The sequence below is a fragment of the Nasonia vitripennis genome (assembly GCF_009193385.2).
Source record: "Nasonia vitripennis strain AsymCx chromosome 2 unlocalized genomic scaffold, Nvit_psr_1.1 chr2_random0002, whole genome shotgun sequence".
In the NCBI taxonomy this organism is placed as follows: Eukaryota; Metazoa; Arthropoda; class Insecta; order Hymenoptera; family Pteromalidae; genus Nasonia; species Nasonia vitripennis.
The window spans coordinates 1,984,443-2,002,886 of NW_022279608.1; the positions used below are offsets into that span (position 1 = coordinate 1,984,443).

Genomic DNA, 18,444 nt, shown 5'->3' on the forward strand with positions numbered 1-18,444 from the left:
CGTTGATTGTATCATATGCAGACTGAGCCATGGGTTTCAAGCAGTCCATCAACCCACAAAATGTTGATGGACCAAGTCCAAGAGCACGAAAAGTAACCACTGCTCTTCTGTTGTTCTCCTAAGCATGGTTCTAGACGTCAACTTTTCTGCATGACTTGACAGCTGTCAGCTGACAACACTCAATGCACGCTACTTCAATCTTGAATCCTAATCCTTGAGCTTCAGATTCGCCAAGTTTAACTTGACCATGGCATTGTTTGCAAATCAAAAGTTCCTCAAGAGCAGGAAATAGAATGTTGATATCAATCAATCTATTCCTGTCCACAGAGGTTTCTTCCGCTGCTGGAGTTTGTATCTTTCTAGCTGAACTTGAAGGTCTTGTTCTGTTCTCAGGTTCATCCTCGCATGTTGCTCCTAGAAATCTTCTTGGCCTCTTCTTGCCTCTTCCTCGAGAGTACTTCTTGTCAGGATGGGTACTCGTAAACCTTTCCTTGGCATCTCGATTATCACACATATTTTTAAAATCACTTCACTCCACACTTTTTTAAATAACTTCGCTACTCTGCTTTTACACTAACACTTCACTTTTTTTCTTTTTAGGGTTATAAGCTATAAGCTATAACCCCAAAAACACTACAAACAGTACTTAGATTAATTTAAAAACACGTTTAAGAAATATCAGCTTTTTTGATGTATTAAGACATCAGCTGTGTTTACTCAGTGTAAAACACATCCCAAGACTATATCAGCTGTGTTTTGAAATATTTACTGTCTGCTAGCAGAACGCTCGCTCTGTCCTTCTCAGACACATTGATTTTAACCTGCCCACAGGTGGCGCGCGGGCGCGCGATATTTAAATTCAAATTAATGTCCCTACGTATCCATCGGAGCCTTATATAAGAAGCGAAACTAGAAATTTATCTCGAAAATAACGCAAAAAAATCTTATCAATACGCACTAATTTATTTACTAAAATATGTATACGGAGCATAATATACGTATATACTACGGCAAAAAAAAGTATTTTCAACATTTACAATAAAAATTTTATTTAGATTGAATTTATAAAACTTAAAATTAAAATTATTAGTCGTATGAGACAAAAAATGAAAAATACGCAATTTTACGAAAAAACGATATAAATTTTGTTTTAGTATTTTGCTTGTAACTTTGCGGGATTTTTTTTTTATAAACGGGTTTTGGGATCGTGTACTACGGAATATTTTCTGTTAAAATAAGCAGTACAAAAAAATCGATTTTTTCGAAGTTTAAAGGTGTTGTGTCCCCTCAAAAAGAAAAATTAACTTCTTTTCAAAATGTTCCATAAAATACATATAAAATTTATATACTATAATATAATATATTAGTACTTGAAATTCTTACTTACTTTAATTACAGTCTGAAAATGTGTATACTTAAACAATTTTAATATTTCGAATTCCGAACATCTAAATATTTATACACATAACACTTATTGACACGCACACACACACACAAACACTTATATATACACATATTCGTCTATAATGATTTGTATTATATATAATATTAAAAATAGCAATACACTAAATAATTAAAGGAGAACAAATTTAAAAAAGTTTTTCGTTAAATTGATGTTTTTATTGTTATAATACAACATTATAGTAAGGTAACTAATTTTTGACGATTATCTTTATAATGTTTAATATTACCTGTTTTTGATAAAACATACATACAATCAGATCTATATTTTCAAGAGTAAGCGCTAACCGAAAAAATCGTTCTCAAGTTTTTGCTTTGGAAAAACTTTATTTTTATGTATTAAAAAATGGCAGCCGAGAAGGCGAACTCAATTTTTTTGGCCCACCCTTTTATAGGTATAAGTGGTAGTATGATGTATGTTTACATACTTTCCTTGTACGAATAGATTACCAGACTCATAATTAAATATCTAATCAATTCTAAGATCATAAAAGTAGAAAATATTTGTGTTATATTTTTTCTTTACACTGAAAAATAATACCATTGCTTGATAAAAAAAAACTATTGATAATTGTAGTATTTAGACCAGCACGTCATAAAATTTAAATAAAGATCATTTTTTAGTAGTGAATAATTTTTATATTGAACCTTTTTCATTAAGACTTACTTTTTTTAATAAAATTTTCAATTCCTTAACTTAAGGGGTCCAGCCTGTTAAATCTTGCAAAAAGAACAACAAAATATTCGTCTGATAAATTTTTTTTCTTTTCACGTACATTGAAAAACGAAAAATATCTACTGAAAATATTTACAATATACACTATTTCTACAAAAAAATATCATATATATACCATACAAAATCACTGACCAAAATTCATGACATTTTACAATATAAATAAGTGTTTTTAGTCACTTAAAATTAAAGATATATTTGTCCCTTTAATAAATTTCAAAATAATTTTACAATATTCTAACAGTGTCAGATTATCTGTAATCATAAATTCCAATACTACAAAATGTATTTATGAAATATACATATTTAAAATGTATATCCCCTTTTGAAAATAATTACGTCATTTTATGAAGTCATTGACTGACGTAATTAATTGACGTTAAATGACGTCATTAGATGACTATATAGGTGCTACCGTCCGGATAGTAGTACGAAAAATGGGGGCTAACGCCAAAAAAATATTATTTTTAATTATTGTTTGTTTAGTAAAATTATTTAAAATTATTAATTCCTTGGACATTATAGCCCCCATTTTCCGTACTAACATCCGAATGGTAGCACCTATATAGGCAATCATTTTATCAATTTTAAAGTATTTAAGAGTAAGTATTTAGAAGTACAACCTGTTGAAAATTATAACGTCATTAAATGATGTCATAAAAGGTTCCAATCTGTAGCTTCAGTTATTTAACGTTATTTAATGACGTCAGTCAATGACGTCATAAAATGACGTCATTATTTTTATCAGGGTATATACGATCGTCATCTATATACAACCGAGCGAGCATCAGCGAGCGAGGCATCTGCTGCTAGTTTTAAAATTAAAAAGAATAAATGTTTACTTGGTTGTTGTTCAGCTTAATTCATCGTACATTGTGATTCTGCTGCTACCATTCGGATGTTAGTACGGAAAATGGGGGCTAATGTCCAAGGAATTAATAATTTTAAATAATTTTACTAAACAAACAATAATTAAAAATAATATTTTTTTTGGCGTTAGCCCCCATTTTTCGTACTACTATCCGGACGGTAGCACCTATATAGTCATCTAATGACGTCATTTAACGTCAATTAATTACGTCAGTCAATGACTTCATAAAATGACGTAATTATTTTCAAAAGGGGATATACATTTTAAATATGTATATTTCATAGATACATTTTGTAGTATTGGAATTTATGATTACAGATAATCTGACACTGTTAGAATATTGTAAAATTATTTTGAAATTTATTAAAGGGACAAATATATCTTTAATTTTAAGTGACTAAAAACACTTATTTATATTGTAAAATGTCATGAATTTTGGTCAGTGATTTTGTATGGTATATATATGATATTTTTTTGTAGAAATAGTATATATTGTAAATATTTTCAGTAGATATTTTTCGTTTTTCAATGTACGTGAAAAGAAAAAAAATTTATCAGACGAATATTTTGTTGTTTTTTTGCAAGATTTAACAGGCTGGACCCCTTAAGTTAAGGAATTGAAAATTTTATTAAAAAAAGTAAGTCTTAATGAAAAAGGTTCAATATAAAAATTATTCACTACTAAAAAATGATCTTTATTTAAATTTTATGACGTGCTGGTCTAAATACTACAATTATCAATAGTTTTTTTTTATCAAGCAATGGTATTATTTTTCAGTGTAAAGAAAAAATATAACACAAATATTTTCTACTTTTATGATCTTAGAATTGATTAGATATTTAATTATGAGTCTGGTAATCTATTCGTACAAGGAAAGTATGTAAACATACATCATACTACCACTTATACCTATAAAAGGGTGGGCCAAAAAAAATTGAGTTCGCCTTCTCGGCTGCCATTTTTTAATACATAAAAATAAAGTTTTGAAAATATAGATCTGATTGTATGTATGTTTTATCAAAAACAGGTGAGACCAAACATTTTTATGGCCCAAACTTTTTATGATTAATCATTTTTTTTATAAATTGAAAAAGTAATATATCTAAAACAGTGTGATGTAGTCCTGGTGGCTCGGTGAAAATTTCTTTCACTTTAATTATATTATAAGTAAGATAAGAAGTGCATGTCTGTTAAAGTTATCTTAGATAATTTATATTCATGTTAAATGTCTATGACTAGCAGATCATGGTTCTATGCGCATCTCTGGTGATTGACACCAGATGGCGCCAAAGATGATTATAAGGAGCACCTGCACTACCGGCGCAAGATCGATAAAATCACAAGAATGGGTTTGAAACCCCCGTAAGGGGGTGTCAAAGTCATTTTTTTTTTTCAAAAATACTTGAAACTAAATAAATATTATAAATCACACAAAATCAAGACATTTTTGCTCTCCCTCTTGGAACTACCTAACACTATGCAAGTAGTTTATTATTACCTAAGCGAAGCCGGACAGCTGCTCGCTGGCTCTGGGGAAGCGAGCTCCACGACTCCGCATACATTGTGCGCATCTATCTGACGACTGGCTAGTGACAAGTTGACGCCAGGCCAAGACGCTGCACTCGTCATCACTGTAATATATATATTTATAACATGTGAACATTTGAATATACTGCTTGCAAACTAATCTTCCGTACGGAAATCGGGAAGACGTGGTGCATCCCCTATTACAAATTTTTTGCTAAATCTGATATGAGATCTTATAAACGATCTTACATAAGATCTGGTATAAGATCTTATGTAAGATCGTGCACCAGCTCATAGCATTGCTTTTCAACCACGAATCTAGGTATGATCTTATATAAAATCTCTTCTTGATCTTGATCTCATATAAAATCTTACGTTTATGATAAGTGTGATGTATGTAAGTCGCGTATCTAACCTGACGCGACGTAAGCGTGTGTGAGTAAGGTACCACTATAAAGGGTATGAGTACGAACGTACAGAAGCGAGCCGGTTGAAGAAGTTTGGCAGAGAAACTGCCCAGTTCTACTTTACCCAGATCCTAATCCCACTCCAATGCATAATCCATACAACGACTACCGCTACACAGCAATGTTACAGCAAAACGTAACAATAAGAAAAATTACCTTTATTAAATATTTATTTAAAATCTTACACAAGACCTTGTACGAGATCTTAGACAAGATAATATATTGTATTTTTTACGTTTTTTCAAGTTTTCACATAATATCTTTTATAACTTCTTTAGTAAAAACTTATATTTTACTTAAACAATTAAAATAGATCTCACATAAGATAATGAGTAAATTATTGATGATGAGGATTTTCTTTTGTTGTTATATAAGATCTCATGTCAAAAATTATATAATATCTCATGTAATACTTACAAAAAAACCTTCTCGTTGATAATTTACTCAAGATCTTACTAAGATCTTATGCAAAGTCTTGAGTAAATCATTAACAAAAAAATTTTAAGTGTATCACAAGCTCTTACATAAGAATTTATACAAAATCTCATGTAAGAACTTGTAAATGATCTTACATAATATCCTTTAAAGATCTTGTACGTGATCTTGCGTAAGATCTTGAATAAAATAAAATATACTAGGCAATTTGGGTTGTCCTCTATCTTGAAGCAGTGTAAGTAAGCTCAAAAGCACCCATCTCTACTCAAAAAGTGCGTAAGGTAGTAATTCACTTCCCCCTGTCGTATTTTGGTCTAGTCAACAATCCTTGGTATAAGACGGTGCGTCCCTCGCCTCGTGTGTGTGTTTTCGTTTGTATACACCTGCATCTTAGCTTCTATTTAGTGGATTTCAACCCACTAAGTCTCATTTTTTGTTTTGTTTTTACTAGTACAAATAGGAAAACAATCCGTTTTTACATTGTGTAAACGTTTATTTCATTTTTTTTTTTTAGTTTTTTTAAATAAAGTTATTGGAAAATACGATAAATATAGTGCTTGATATGTACCTGAAAATGAATAAAATTACTTATCTTTTAACTGCGGAAAATTTATATCGTTGTTCGTTGTTCTCTTATTATACACGAGAAAGCGGAACTTTTTGAAATCATTTTAACAAAAACTAAATGTCAAATCTTTCAAAAAAACATGAATAATGAAAGTTATTATAACTATACAGCACTTCGATATAACGCTTTAATTTACGAGCTTTTACCATAGTTACGGTCCTGGTATCAAGTCTTTTTAGAGTACTCTGCATCTACCGTTAAAACTATAAATGACTGAATTTACTGATTTTTTAAAATTTATTGGTAAAATTAACCTTTGCATAATAATTATTTAAAATAAATTATGTGTTGAATGTTTGTCTTTAAATTTTGTTCATAATGATTCTTGTATTTTAGATATTCAGCTGCATTTAGTGTATTTATTACAAATTTACCTCAATTATTGGATCAAAATCATACTATGGGAATGTTCATGATACAACCGATTTTAACTATCTTACAAAACTGTGCATGCCCGCCACAAAAATCTTTTGTTGTTGATAGTTGTTCACCTACTTATAGTTTGTGGTGTCTTGAAAGTCAGTGCAGAAGATCGTGGTTAATGGCATTACTTGTCATTTTATATAAGGTAATTTTTTTATTTCATGCAATTTATTCTAAAAAACTAATATTTAAATTGTTTATACAGTTGGTTAAACAGATTATATATATATATATATATATATATATATATATATATATATATATATATATATAATTTTTCATCATTTTCATCACTAGCTCAGTCATCATCAAACAAAACATTTGTATATATGTGTGTATATACATATACATGTAAAAAGATACAAATGCTGCTGTGATCGAATATTTTGTTTGATGGTGACTGGGCTAGTAATAAAAATGATAAAAAATCTACGACTGGATATATTAAAATCTGTAAATAAAACTGAAATAATTATACATTCATCAAAAGATTTCAAAGTGTCACGGGTGAGCATAAAGGCTGACCAGTTGTGGCGATTTTTTACTTAAATAGCGATTTTAAACCTTAAGTGGCGATTATATGTTTTTATTTGGCGACTGGCGATTTCTTGGCTACTAAATGAGCGGAACTTTTGGCAATGTGCGTCGATTTTGGCAATATGCGTTATAATAGTAAATTTTCATGTTGCCATACGCGTATACGACGAAGTTTCAGTCGTTTGTTCTGTTTTTCTTCTTGTACGTATAATTCTATATATACATACATATCTTAGTACAATAACAATATTATTATGTATACAAAAGTCTAATTGATAGCTAGCAGCTACTCGATTTAGTCTACCTGTATCGCTTGGCGTACTCAGTACAAATATGACGAAAAAAAGAGATTTAAAGCTTGCCATCTACACAGCTAGTAGATAGGCTATAGGCATACCAAAACATAGACATACTAAAACACCCCCTCTCCTCTCAGAGTGTTTTAGTACACGATGAGAGAGTGGGAGAGTATCCCCAGTCTACCCCCGTATGTATTTTTTTGAAAGCCTATAGCGTTCTTTCAATCCCTTCCCTTGCATGAGCGATTTAAAGTTTTCTCACCGCCTACAAATGCTATTGGCTGCTTGTGGGACCACCCCTAATTTTAAGTCCCAATTAGCTTTCCCAGAAAAGCTAGGCAGTTTTCCTTCCAGAGATCCGCTTTTAGCGATTGACAAGTGGCGTAGAGACAATGGTCACAAAAATGCACTCAGACCGATAGGCCTGCAGAGAGCCCGAAGATGAACATGAACTGATAGGACTAGAGAACGACAAACAATACTTATAGTGATTGACGAGTAACCTAGAGGCATGCACCAAGACCGATGGGTCTCGTGATAGTCATTTTTGGCAGGAGATCCCTTATTTTGTTGCGCTACCTGCAGAGAGCGCGGAGATTAACACGTCGTACTGACTTTGACGAGTTTCCTAGAGGCTTGCAGGAAATCCCCAAAAAGATGCAGAGGCACCGATAAGTTTTATGAAGATATCCCTCCCTTTTTTTCGATTCGCTAGCAGTGGACGAAAATGCGTAAGTGTCGAAGATACCTGCAGAGATGAACGTTGTAAAGGCTTTTAGCGTTTGACGAATGACCGATGAGGGCCGGGTCTTATGATAGTCATTTTTGGCAGGAGATCCCTTATTTTGTTGCGCTACCTGCAGAGAGCGCGGAGATTAACACGTCGTACTGACTTTGACGAGTTTCCTAGAGGCCTGCAGGAAATCCCCCAAAAAGATGCAGAGGCACCGATAAGTTTTATGAAGATACCCCTCCCTTTTTTTCCGTTTCGCTAGCAGTGGACGAAAATGCGTGAGTGTCGCAGATACCTGCAGATATGAACGTTGTAAAGGCTTTTAAGCTTTTGACGAGTGACTGAAGAGGGCCGCAGGAATCTAGAAACTATACCCGCTGGCAAGACCTTTCTTTTTGTTTCGCTACCCACGGTTAAAATCAATTATTTTTCGGAAAAGGTCTGCAAAAGTACCCATAGATTATCTCATGAAGGCAAGTGAAATTTTTATTTGACGGGGAGGAGCATGGTCAAGGGAGGTGTTTTTGAAATTAAGGGAGGAACATTTTTCTCCAATTAGAGGACTTTTCAGGAAGGTAGTGGGAAAAGAAGCTCAGCAAATCCGAGGATTTTCGGCAAAAAAATGAAAAGTGTGCTCCTGTTTTCGAGTATAAATAACCCATCAAGATACACCGGAGTCAGTCACAGGTTTTCTTGCAAGCTGTCAAGAAAATGTCTTCGAAGAAAAGTTCATCAATGCAGCCTTCTCAGAGCCGATGAAGTCTACAGGATGCTCAGGAGCGTATACGTTGGCTGATCGCCAACGCACCGACTCTCCTGACGATGCTAGACTACGTGTCCTGGGCCATGGACATAGTAGAAACATGTAAGTTAATTTTCTTATTACTCCACTTTAAAGTCACGAATTTTTTAAGTTTTTAATTAATTTGTTTGAATTTTTTTAATGTTGCAGTGCCGCAACCACCGAATGCTGCTTTGCAACAATTGGCGCCGCGTCGATCACCGGCGGCTGTCCCGCCTCGTCGATCTCCGGCGGCTGACCTGCCTCATCGATCTCCGGCGGCTGACCCACCGCGGCGATCCCCGGCTGCTGACCCGCCACAGCGATCGCCGGCAGCTGACCCGCCTCGACGATCCCCAGTGGCTGACCCGCCGCATCGATTGCCGACAGCTGTCCCGCCAGCGATCCCCAGCTGCTAACTCGTCTGGACGATTCCCAATGACTGAGCAGCCTCGGCGATCACCGAAGGCTGAGCAGCCTCGGCAATCCTCGGCGACCCGAAGAAGACGGTCTCGCTCGAGCTCGAGCTCCAGCTTGAGTTCGAGTTCAAGTTCGAGCTCTACTTCGAGCTCCAGTTCAAGCGGAACATCATCCAGTTGCGCATCGCGCAAATCCGTTAAAAGTATACGCGATCTCAAGCGGATTCCTAAAATTACATCCTCGAATATGAAGAGAAAAGCAAATGGTAAAAATATTAAATTTATTCTAAAAATGATATAACTTTATTTTAAATAATACCAATTTGATTTCTTATTTTTACAGAACAAGAAGGCAACGAGCAGAAGAAGAAGAAGGCAGGAGAGAGAGAGAGACGTCACCAAAACCCGGAACATCTACAATGACTTCAGGTAAAAATGCTTTAACAGTAAATTAGTTTTATTTTGTATTATTTTTAATACAATAAATTTATTTTTTTGTTCGTTTAATTTTTTCAGAGGTTACGAGACCAGTACCGAGACGTGGTATTTTACAATTGAAAAGGACAGACAGTCAACAGCAACAGCAACAGCAGCAAGAGCAACAACAACAGCAGCAGCAACAACAACAGCAACAGCAGAAGCAGCAACAGCAGCAGCAACAGCAGCAGCAACCACAGCCGCAGCAACAACAGCAACAGCGACCACAGCAACAACAACGCAATTTACCGAGGATTATAGATTATGAGATAATAATAGATCATGTAAACGAAAATAAAATTTACAAAAATTATAAAAAAAAATAAATTTAAAGAACTGTGAACACCTCACCATTAATTAAAACTTTGAATTCCGGAAAATTCCCGCCAGCGCTGACCGTTGGTTAACTGAAGCTGATGCGCATGCACGTCAGCTCCGGTTAACCTACGACGGACACTGGCGGGAGTTTTCCCAAATTCAAAGTTTTATTTAACGATAGGTGTACGAAATTTTTAGAAAAGTTGAAAGAATTGTAAAATATTTAAGAATATGTAGGTATGATTTTTAAATTGAATTACTCTGCTCTTTGTCTTCGTTTTAGTCTAAGTAAATAAATAAACTAATCTAACAAATTGACTACGGATGAATAAGAGATGATGACAAATTTCAATCCCTTTTCAAATTAATAATAAAAGTTTTCATATTTTTTTTTTTTTATAATAAAAAATAACAACTGTGTACAAAATTTTAATTTTTCTAAAAAAAATTATTTTATTCAATAATTTTTTTCATAGTACATTTCAATAATTATCAACTTCGTCTTGACTAAATTTTTCAGACAAATAATTTAATAACCATGCTCTTATTGAAAGAGCATTATGGACGGCACATGATGGTTTTCTTCTAATAGAAAGATAATGGTGCAAGCAAAAGTAATTTTTATTACTTTTTATGTTCTCGAGCGGAGGGCATCCAAGATCTTCGACATTACATATTAGACTGAAAAAAATGTGGATAAATTGAAGTATTAAAAGCAAGGAAAAAAAAGAACTGAAGGAATGTATAAATACTTACGTATTCGGCAAATAATTTTTCAACCACAGTGCTTTCTGTTCTCCCTTAACGAATATCTTTTTAACATCTCATGTAAAGATTTGTAAGACATGTTGAAGTCGATGGTATGGAATGTCACCAGAATTCCATTCAATTCCATGGTGACTTTTTTCTAGCCAATGTATCATACATTTTTCTTCCTCGGTAAGTTCTTCCCACGGCATTGGAGACTTGAAGAGGTAAGCAGTTGGTAAAGCTGTTTTTCTTATGTTGAGAAAACTAATTTCCTTGAAAATGAAAGTATCCGCAGCAATTCTTTGAAATCCTTGTATGTCAACAATATAAACATTTTCTTCCGGATATTTCAGTATGGTATTTTGAAACATCTTTTTGTATTCACACATTGCAGTCATCTTGCAGCTTCGTAGAGTTAGTTCTATAAGACGAATTTATTGTAAATGAACAGATGAATTTTGTCATCCTGCTTATATAAGAAGAAACTCCACCTTGGTTGTCACACAATTGGTTGTCAAAAAGAAGCATAGACCTCATTGGTCTAAAAATAGAAAATTCATCCCCTCCCAAGAAAATATCCCTTCTCCTTGTCAAACTTCCTATTCATTGGTAGTTTCTAAAATTGTCCTCCTTTTCTTTCGTGGTCTCGTCTATATATAGCAAGAAATTTTACTGTGAGGAGCAGACTTCGTCTACAACAGTACACGAAACTAGTTCTTTATACAATTCTGTTTTGTGAGTGTTAAGTGAAAAAGTAAATATGGCTTCATTTCAACTTTTTGAACGCCTTGTTGAAGTAGTGCGTGATACTTTGCGAAATATACATGAAATGAGCAATAATGATATTCATTATTGGCTGGACATGTGCAATTCCACAATAAAGGAATTGAACGAAAAAATCGACAAAGCTAATCTTGCAAGAGGAGAAAAGCAGAAATATCAAACTTGTATGACACATCTTTCATGTGTGCAAGTTCAACTCCAACAACATCTTCAGCAAGGAGGTGGTCTACAATCGGAAGAAACTGAAGCTAGAATTGAGTGGCGAGATGTAGAATCAGCGTTTCAAAATCGAATTAGAACAGGTGTAGTTGTAAACATAAAGCATGTAGACATTCTAAGTTTTTTTAACGATGCGCAAAAGCTCTTCAAGGTTAAAGTAGAAGATTGCTTGAAGGAATATAACGCTGTAAAAATAAATTCTGACTTTATCGCAGAATTTTCTATGCAAAAAAATGGCGAGGAAACGACAGACATTAAATATTTTACAAGTGAAAGTGTTACAGCATTCATGTCAACGAATTTGGAAGAATGGTTCAAGGATCATATCAAAGAATCTATTCTCACCCAGCTTGAAGAATTCCAGGAGAAAGATTCTGGCTGGACCCTGACGAGTATTATCAGTTTGTGTTTCAATATGAAAAAATATTCTCCAATCAAGGGGAGTTCCTTCATTCCACTTCCAAAGTTTATAGAAAAGAAAAGGCATGTGTTAATGTTCGTAATAATGATAATCATTGTTTCAAGTATGCTATACTTTCAGCATTGCACCCTAGTGAAACTAATCCCAATAGAGTTAATCAATATCGTTTGTATGAGAACGAGCTGAACTTTGGTGATATAGAATTTCCAGTGAAACTCAAAGATGTTCCGAAATTTGAAAAATTAAATGATATTTCAATAAATGTATACATATTAAAAAAGTACAATGCAAAGTTCGAAGTATCGCCATGCCATATTACAAAAGAAAGAAAAACATGTTAATCTACTCCTCATTCAAGATTTTTACATAGATGAAAAGGAAGAAAATAATCATGATGATGGCGGAAGTTTGCCTAAATACCACTACGTTTGGATTAAATATCTGTCTCGACTTTTAAGCACTCAATTAAGTAAATCTCATGTAAAATCATACCACTGCGAAAGGTGTTTACAAATATTTTACTGTGAAGAAAGGTTGGAAATGCACGAAAATGATTGCAAAAATTTAAATAAATGTCGAATTAATTTGCCCGACTTTAAGAATAACATTCTTAAATTTGAAGATTACAATAAAAGTGAAAAAGTTCCTTTTGTTATTTATGCAGATTTTGAATGTTTGTTAAAGCCTACTGAAAATGAAAATGCTTTTCAGCTTCATGAAGCATATAGCATAGGCTATTATATAAAGTGCAGCTTCGATGACAGTTTATCTGTTTATAAATCATACAGACAAGAAAATGTAGATGAAGAGACACCGGCAAAATGGTTTGTTCGAGAACTGAAAGGAATTAGTGAAAAGATTGGTCTACTCTACAAAAATCCAAAACCAATGAGACTTACAGATCTAGAAGAATTATCTTTTCGGACGTCATCTGTTTGCCATATATGCCGAAAGCCTATCAAAAGTGAAGAACTCGCAGTACGAGACCATTGTCATCTAACAGGACGGTACGTTAGTTTTTAATGTATACAAATATTTAACTTAAATGCTATAAAACATGTAAGACTTTTTTTTCTATTTAGTTTCAGACGTGCAGCTCACAATTCATGCAATTTAAATTACAAGGATTCGAGGTTTGTGCCGATTATCTTTCATAACCTCAATTATGACAGACACTTCATTTTGAAAGAGATTGCTACTTCTACAATAATGAATGGACGAGTATCTCTGATACCTCACAATAAAGAAAAATATATTTCATTTACGAAGTATATAGATGACTGTGACATCAGTTTTAGATTTATAGATTCATGGCGTTTTTTACCATCATCGTTGGAAAAGCTTGCATCATATTTGGAAACCGTGCCGATAGCAGTAAATGAGTTTAAAAATGATGGATTTACAGATGAACAAATCAATCTTCTTAGACGAAAAGGTATATTTCCATATGATTTCGTAGATCGATTGGATAAGTTGATGACTACAAAACTGCCAGAGAAGAATGAGTTTTACAATAAACTAACAGATTCTCATATTATTGACGAAGACTATCACCATGCTGTTACAGTATGGAATATGTTTACTATAAAAACTTTGGGTAAATATTCAGATTTGTACTTGAAAACAGATGTTTTATTATTAGCTGACGTCTTCGAAAGTTTTCGAGAGACATCTCTGAAAGCGTATAGTTTATGTCCTGCACACTTTTACACGACTCCAGGTCTCACATTTTCAGCAGCTCTAAAAATGACAAAAGTGGAATTGGAGCTTCTTACAGATATAGATATGCTGATCTTTATTGAAGCAGGCATTCGAGGAGGAATAAGTCAATGTTGCAATCGGTATGCTAAGGCGAACAATCCGTACATGGGACCATCATACGATAAGAATCAGAAAACGAAGACACTCTTATATTTTGATATTAATAATCATTATGGATGGGCTATGGTGCAGTATTTACCAGTGGGAAAATTCAAATGGATCGAATATGAAAGGAATTCAAATTTTTTCAATGCACCACCAGACTCTGATACGGGCTACTTTGCTGAAGTAGATTTAGAGTATCCTGAAGAAATACATCATCAAGATTTGCCTTTTTGTGCAGAGCATCGTACACCCCCTGGCTCAAAGCAAAAGAAACTGTTGACTACTTTGAACGATAAGAAAAGGTATATCATTCATTATCTTGCGTTAAAACAGGTATTAGATAATGGACTTCGACTAAAAAAAAGTACATAGGATTCTGAGTTTTGAGCAGAAGCCTTGGCTCAAACCATATGTTGAATTTAATACAGAGAAGAGAAAGCAGGCTAAGAATGAGTTTGAAAAGCTTTTCTACAAGTTATTAATTAATGCAGTATATGGTAAGTGCATCGAGCGAGAACGATCTCGCGTTGATGTGCGATTAGTGAATAAATTTACAGGTCGATATGGAGCAGAAGCACGTATAGCTCAACCAAATTTTCATAGTTGTGCTATCTTTGATGAAAATTTGGTTGCTATACAGCTAAAGAGAACAAGTATTACAATTAAAAAACCAATATACGTTGGTCTCTGCATTCTCGATTTGTCTAAAACATTGTTATACGATTTTCATTATTCATATATGAAGCGTCGACTTGGGGACAAATGTAAACTCCTTTACACCGACACAGATAGTCTAATATATGAAGTCGTTGACGTGGATATGTATAAAATAATGAAAGAAGACTTGCACAAATTTGATACTTCTGATTACAAAGAGAACAATCAATTTGGAATCCCGCGTGTCAATAAAAAAGTGCCTGGATTAATGAAAGATGAATACTGTGGCAAGATTATGACGGAATTTATTGGTTTACGTAGCAAAATGTATAGTATTTTGATAGATAGATCTGAGACTGTGAAAAAAGCCAAAGGCATAAAATCGAGTGTTGTGAAGAAAACAATCACGTTCGAAGATTATCCAAAATGTCTTGAAGAACAAATTATTGTTAAACGTCAGCAGTGCAACATTCGCTCTAAATTGCATGTAGTGCATACTGAAAAACAGAATAAAATAGCACTAAGTCCGCATGATGATAAAAGATACTTATTACCTCATAGCACAGACACTTTGCCTTGGGGTCATTACCGAATTATTGAGGAACAGATGGCGCTGGCTGTAATTCAAATGGAGGGGGTTGAAAAAATGGCTGATACAAGAGAAGAAAGAGTGGGGGAGATGGAAGTGGAGAAGGGGTATGAAGCGACCAATACTGAAGAAGAAAGCGAGAGAGCAATGGAGAGGGGGAACGAAGTGACCAATGAAAACAGTGCAGCACGAGTGGGGGTGACACTTTATGGCGATACAGGTGAACAAATCATTATCGAATACGATGTTTGTGAGGAGCTAATGCACGAATGGAATCCATCAATGGAGGGGGCATCTTCCGATAGAAGGGATATTCTACAAGAGGCGATGGAAGGGGCAGACATCATGGTGGGAAATGGGCTATATCAACCGACGCAGCACGGTGAAGAGCACATTCGAGCAATCGAGCTTGAAAATTACCTGCCTTTGGAGAAGAAACCAAGACTCACTTAACATTTCCAAGTAAGTTCATAGCTGATTCTCACTATTTTTCTTCTCAAAGAAAGTATTTTCTCTAATACAAATTCTTATATTTTTACTTTTCAGAATGGATCTATCTGCACTTAACAAAATTGCTGAGCGCGATTTCTTACCCAAGAAGAAAGCCACGGACTTAGAAAAAGATCATGCGTACATGGTGACTGCGCTCAAGGAAGTAAAGACGAGATTCGGCACGAAGATCGTGGCCGAGATCGATGACAGCTTTCAAATATTTCTTCCAGAAAAGATCTCATCAGCAATCTTGAAAGATCAAGAACTTTTCAATAATCTCTCTAACACAGCAAATAAACTTAGTTTATTTATAACATATCAGGGTAGAACTTCTTTTAAGTTCACCACATGCTAAAATAATGAAATACAAAGACTGATAATTGTTAAATACTATTTATTTATTTGTTCAAACTTGTGTGCAATTTACATGAATAAATACATTATTAAATATAATAACAATTGCTTTCGTATTTATTTGAACCTTGAATAATTCATACAATCTCATTTTTATCTATCCAACTATTATGCTTGTCACTAAATCCTAACCATTTAACATATACGCGTTTACCACTTTTCTTTAAAACTTTTTCTACTAAATAAATTTCCGGATACATAGTTTTATGAATTTCCGTTTCATAAAAGCCGCCAGAGACGGGTTTATCATAATAATCTTTGAGATGGTAAGTTACTGTATCTGTTTTTACAACTCGCGTTATTGTGAAAATTTCCGTTGACCAGTTTGGCGTGTAACCTTTTTCAAAAACATTTTTTATCCTACTTATTCGTACTTTATCTCCTACTTTAAATTTCGGTTTTTTCACTGGCGACTTTTCATTTGGAAAACGTCTCTTGACTTCTCGCTCATTTGCTAGTGTAACATTTTCAGGCTCGATTCCTGTTGTCCGATGTTTTCTTAAATTGTATGCTTTGAGCAAGTTAGGTAGAATATCCAACCATTTATAGCTTCCTTGTTTGCTGAATTCTGTCCAAATTGCATTTTTTAATGTTCTATTGAATCTTTCGCATATACTTGCATGAAGATTACTATGTGAAGAGTTTAAGTGTATGCTTCTTCATAAGTTTTTGAAAAATTGAATTGTAAAATTCTTTTCCTTGGTCAGTTTGTAGATTCTTCGGTACTCGTCCTTCTTTTAGTATTAACTTCATAGCTGTAGTAACATCATTACCACTCTTTGACTTGACTGGCACGGCCCATGCATACTTTGAAAATATATCTATGACAGTAAGTAATGAAAACCTTTGTTTTCTTTAGAATATGGTATCATTTCTACAAGATCAGCTTGCCAAGTCTCGTCTATTCTACGTATGTCATATTTTCTTCTCTTGTATCGCCGTCGTGCTGGCTTGTGCAGCTCTTCAGCTACTCTATGACGTTCCATCTTCCTTTACAGTAGATGAAAATCCATCTGGAAATTCGTCTATACGAACTTTTAATTGTTTATTCACTTCTTCAATTATATAATCAACACCAGAGTAATTGCGAAGAGTTGTACTATAAAGATAACGCAATTTTGCATTCACTTCCAATTGATGTTTTTCAACTTGCTGCTTGTATTCTTCTATAACTTCACCAATTCCAGCAATTTTAGCAGCTATATAATTTATTTCAGTTTGTAGAATAACTTTCAGTGAATGCAATGTGATTGCATCGTTTGAAGGATTGGGCGGTCCTAGGTTGCAAAGTCGCTTGTTTTCTAAATCAAAATCACCGTCCGGTGTAAAATTGAAACTAATGCCTGGAGGACCACGACTCACTTGCGAGCCCTCAAGTTTTCTTCCAAATACATCGAGACTCATGGTAGTACTGATGCAAAGAAGAAAGTTGCGTATCAATATATATGCCCAGCTTCACGTAATTCCTCAATAATCGACTGGATTTCATTGTCGTGATTATTATTTCCAGCTGATCGTTCGGCAATCAATAGTCGAAGTCTCTCAGTAAGCTCGTTTGGATCATCCCAGTAGACGAGATCAATGGAAGAATTTTTCTTAGCTATTTTATATTTAGGTATGAGTCCTCCTCCGCTGCTACTGTTCTTTTTACGTGGAGTGCTGCGGAACATTGGTGCTAAAATATTCTTATATTTATTACTTCTCGACATTCGTATAGATTCATCTTTGCTGAATTTTTTCCGATGAGCATTTGTTGCTTCCAGAATCTTGCGATAATTTGTACGATCTGATGAGCTCAGAAGAAGATCATCCGGATATTTTTTAAATAGCAATCCCATCAGTCCACTCGTTTTAGGATAACTTTCATTTCTGACTTTGACATATTTATCATCAAATTCAATTTCTGAATCACCAATCATATACACTTCATCAACCTTTCGCACTCCGTTTATATTATCAATCGTTCTACGGCTTTTATCTAGCAATGATAAAAAGTCTTCAGCTGATACATTTTTTCCACTCGCGGATCTAAATGTAGAATTGGTTATTATGTTATAAACATCATCATCATCATCATCATCATCATCATCATCATCATCATAATCATAAACAGTATAATCCAATAAACTTGATTTATTGTTCT

The 18,444-nt window shown here is 34.0% G+C and overlaps 1 protein-coding gene and 1 long non-coding RNA gene across 17 annotated transcripts in view; both read left to right on the plus strand.

Annotated features, from left to right (window-relative positions):
• LOC100680429 (protein unc-79 homolog) overlaps positions 1-18,444 on the plus strand; it is a 2,400,004-nt gene that overhangs the window by 1,311,073 nt on the left and 1,070,487 nt on the right. For all 16 annotated transcript variants that reach the window (XR_004345182.1, XR_004345183.1, XR_004345184.1 and 13 more), the window contains one exon: positions 6,460-6,691. Coding sequence is in view for 13 of the 16 variants with exons in the window: in XM_031923950.1 (XP_031779810.1) it covers positions 6,460-6,691 (232 nt within the window). In the remaining 3 variants the exon portion in view is untranslated. The remainder of the gene's footprint in view (positions 1-6,459; positions 6,692-18,444) is intronic.
• On the plus strand, positions 7,514-9,969 carry LOC116416265. Its single transcript, XR_004226748.1, has 4 exons — positions 7,514-8,980; positions 9,068-9,581; positions 9,659-9,744; positions 9,832-9,969. It is a non-coding gene; the product is annotated as an uncharacterized LOC116416265 (long non-coding RNA).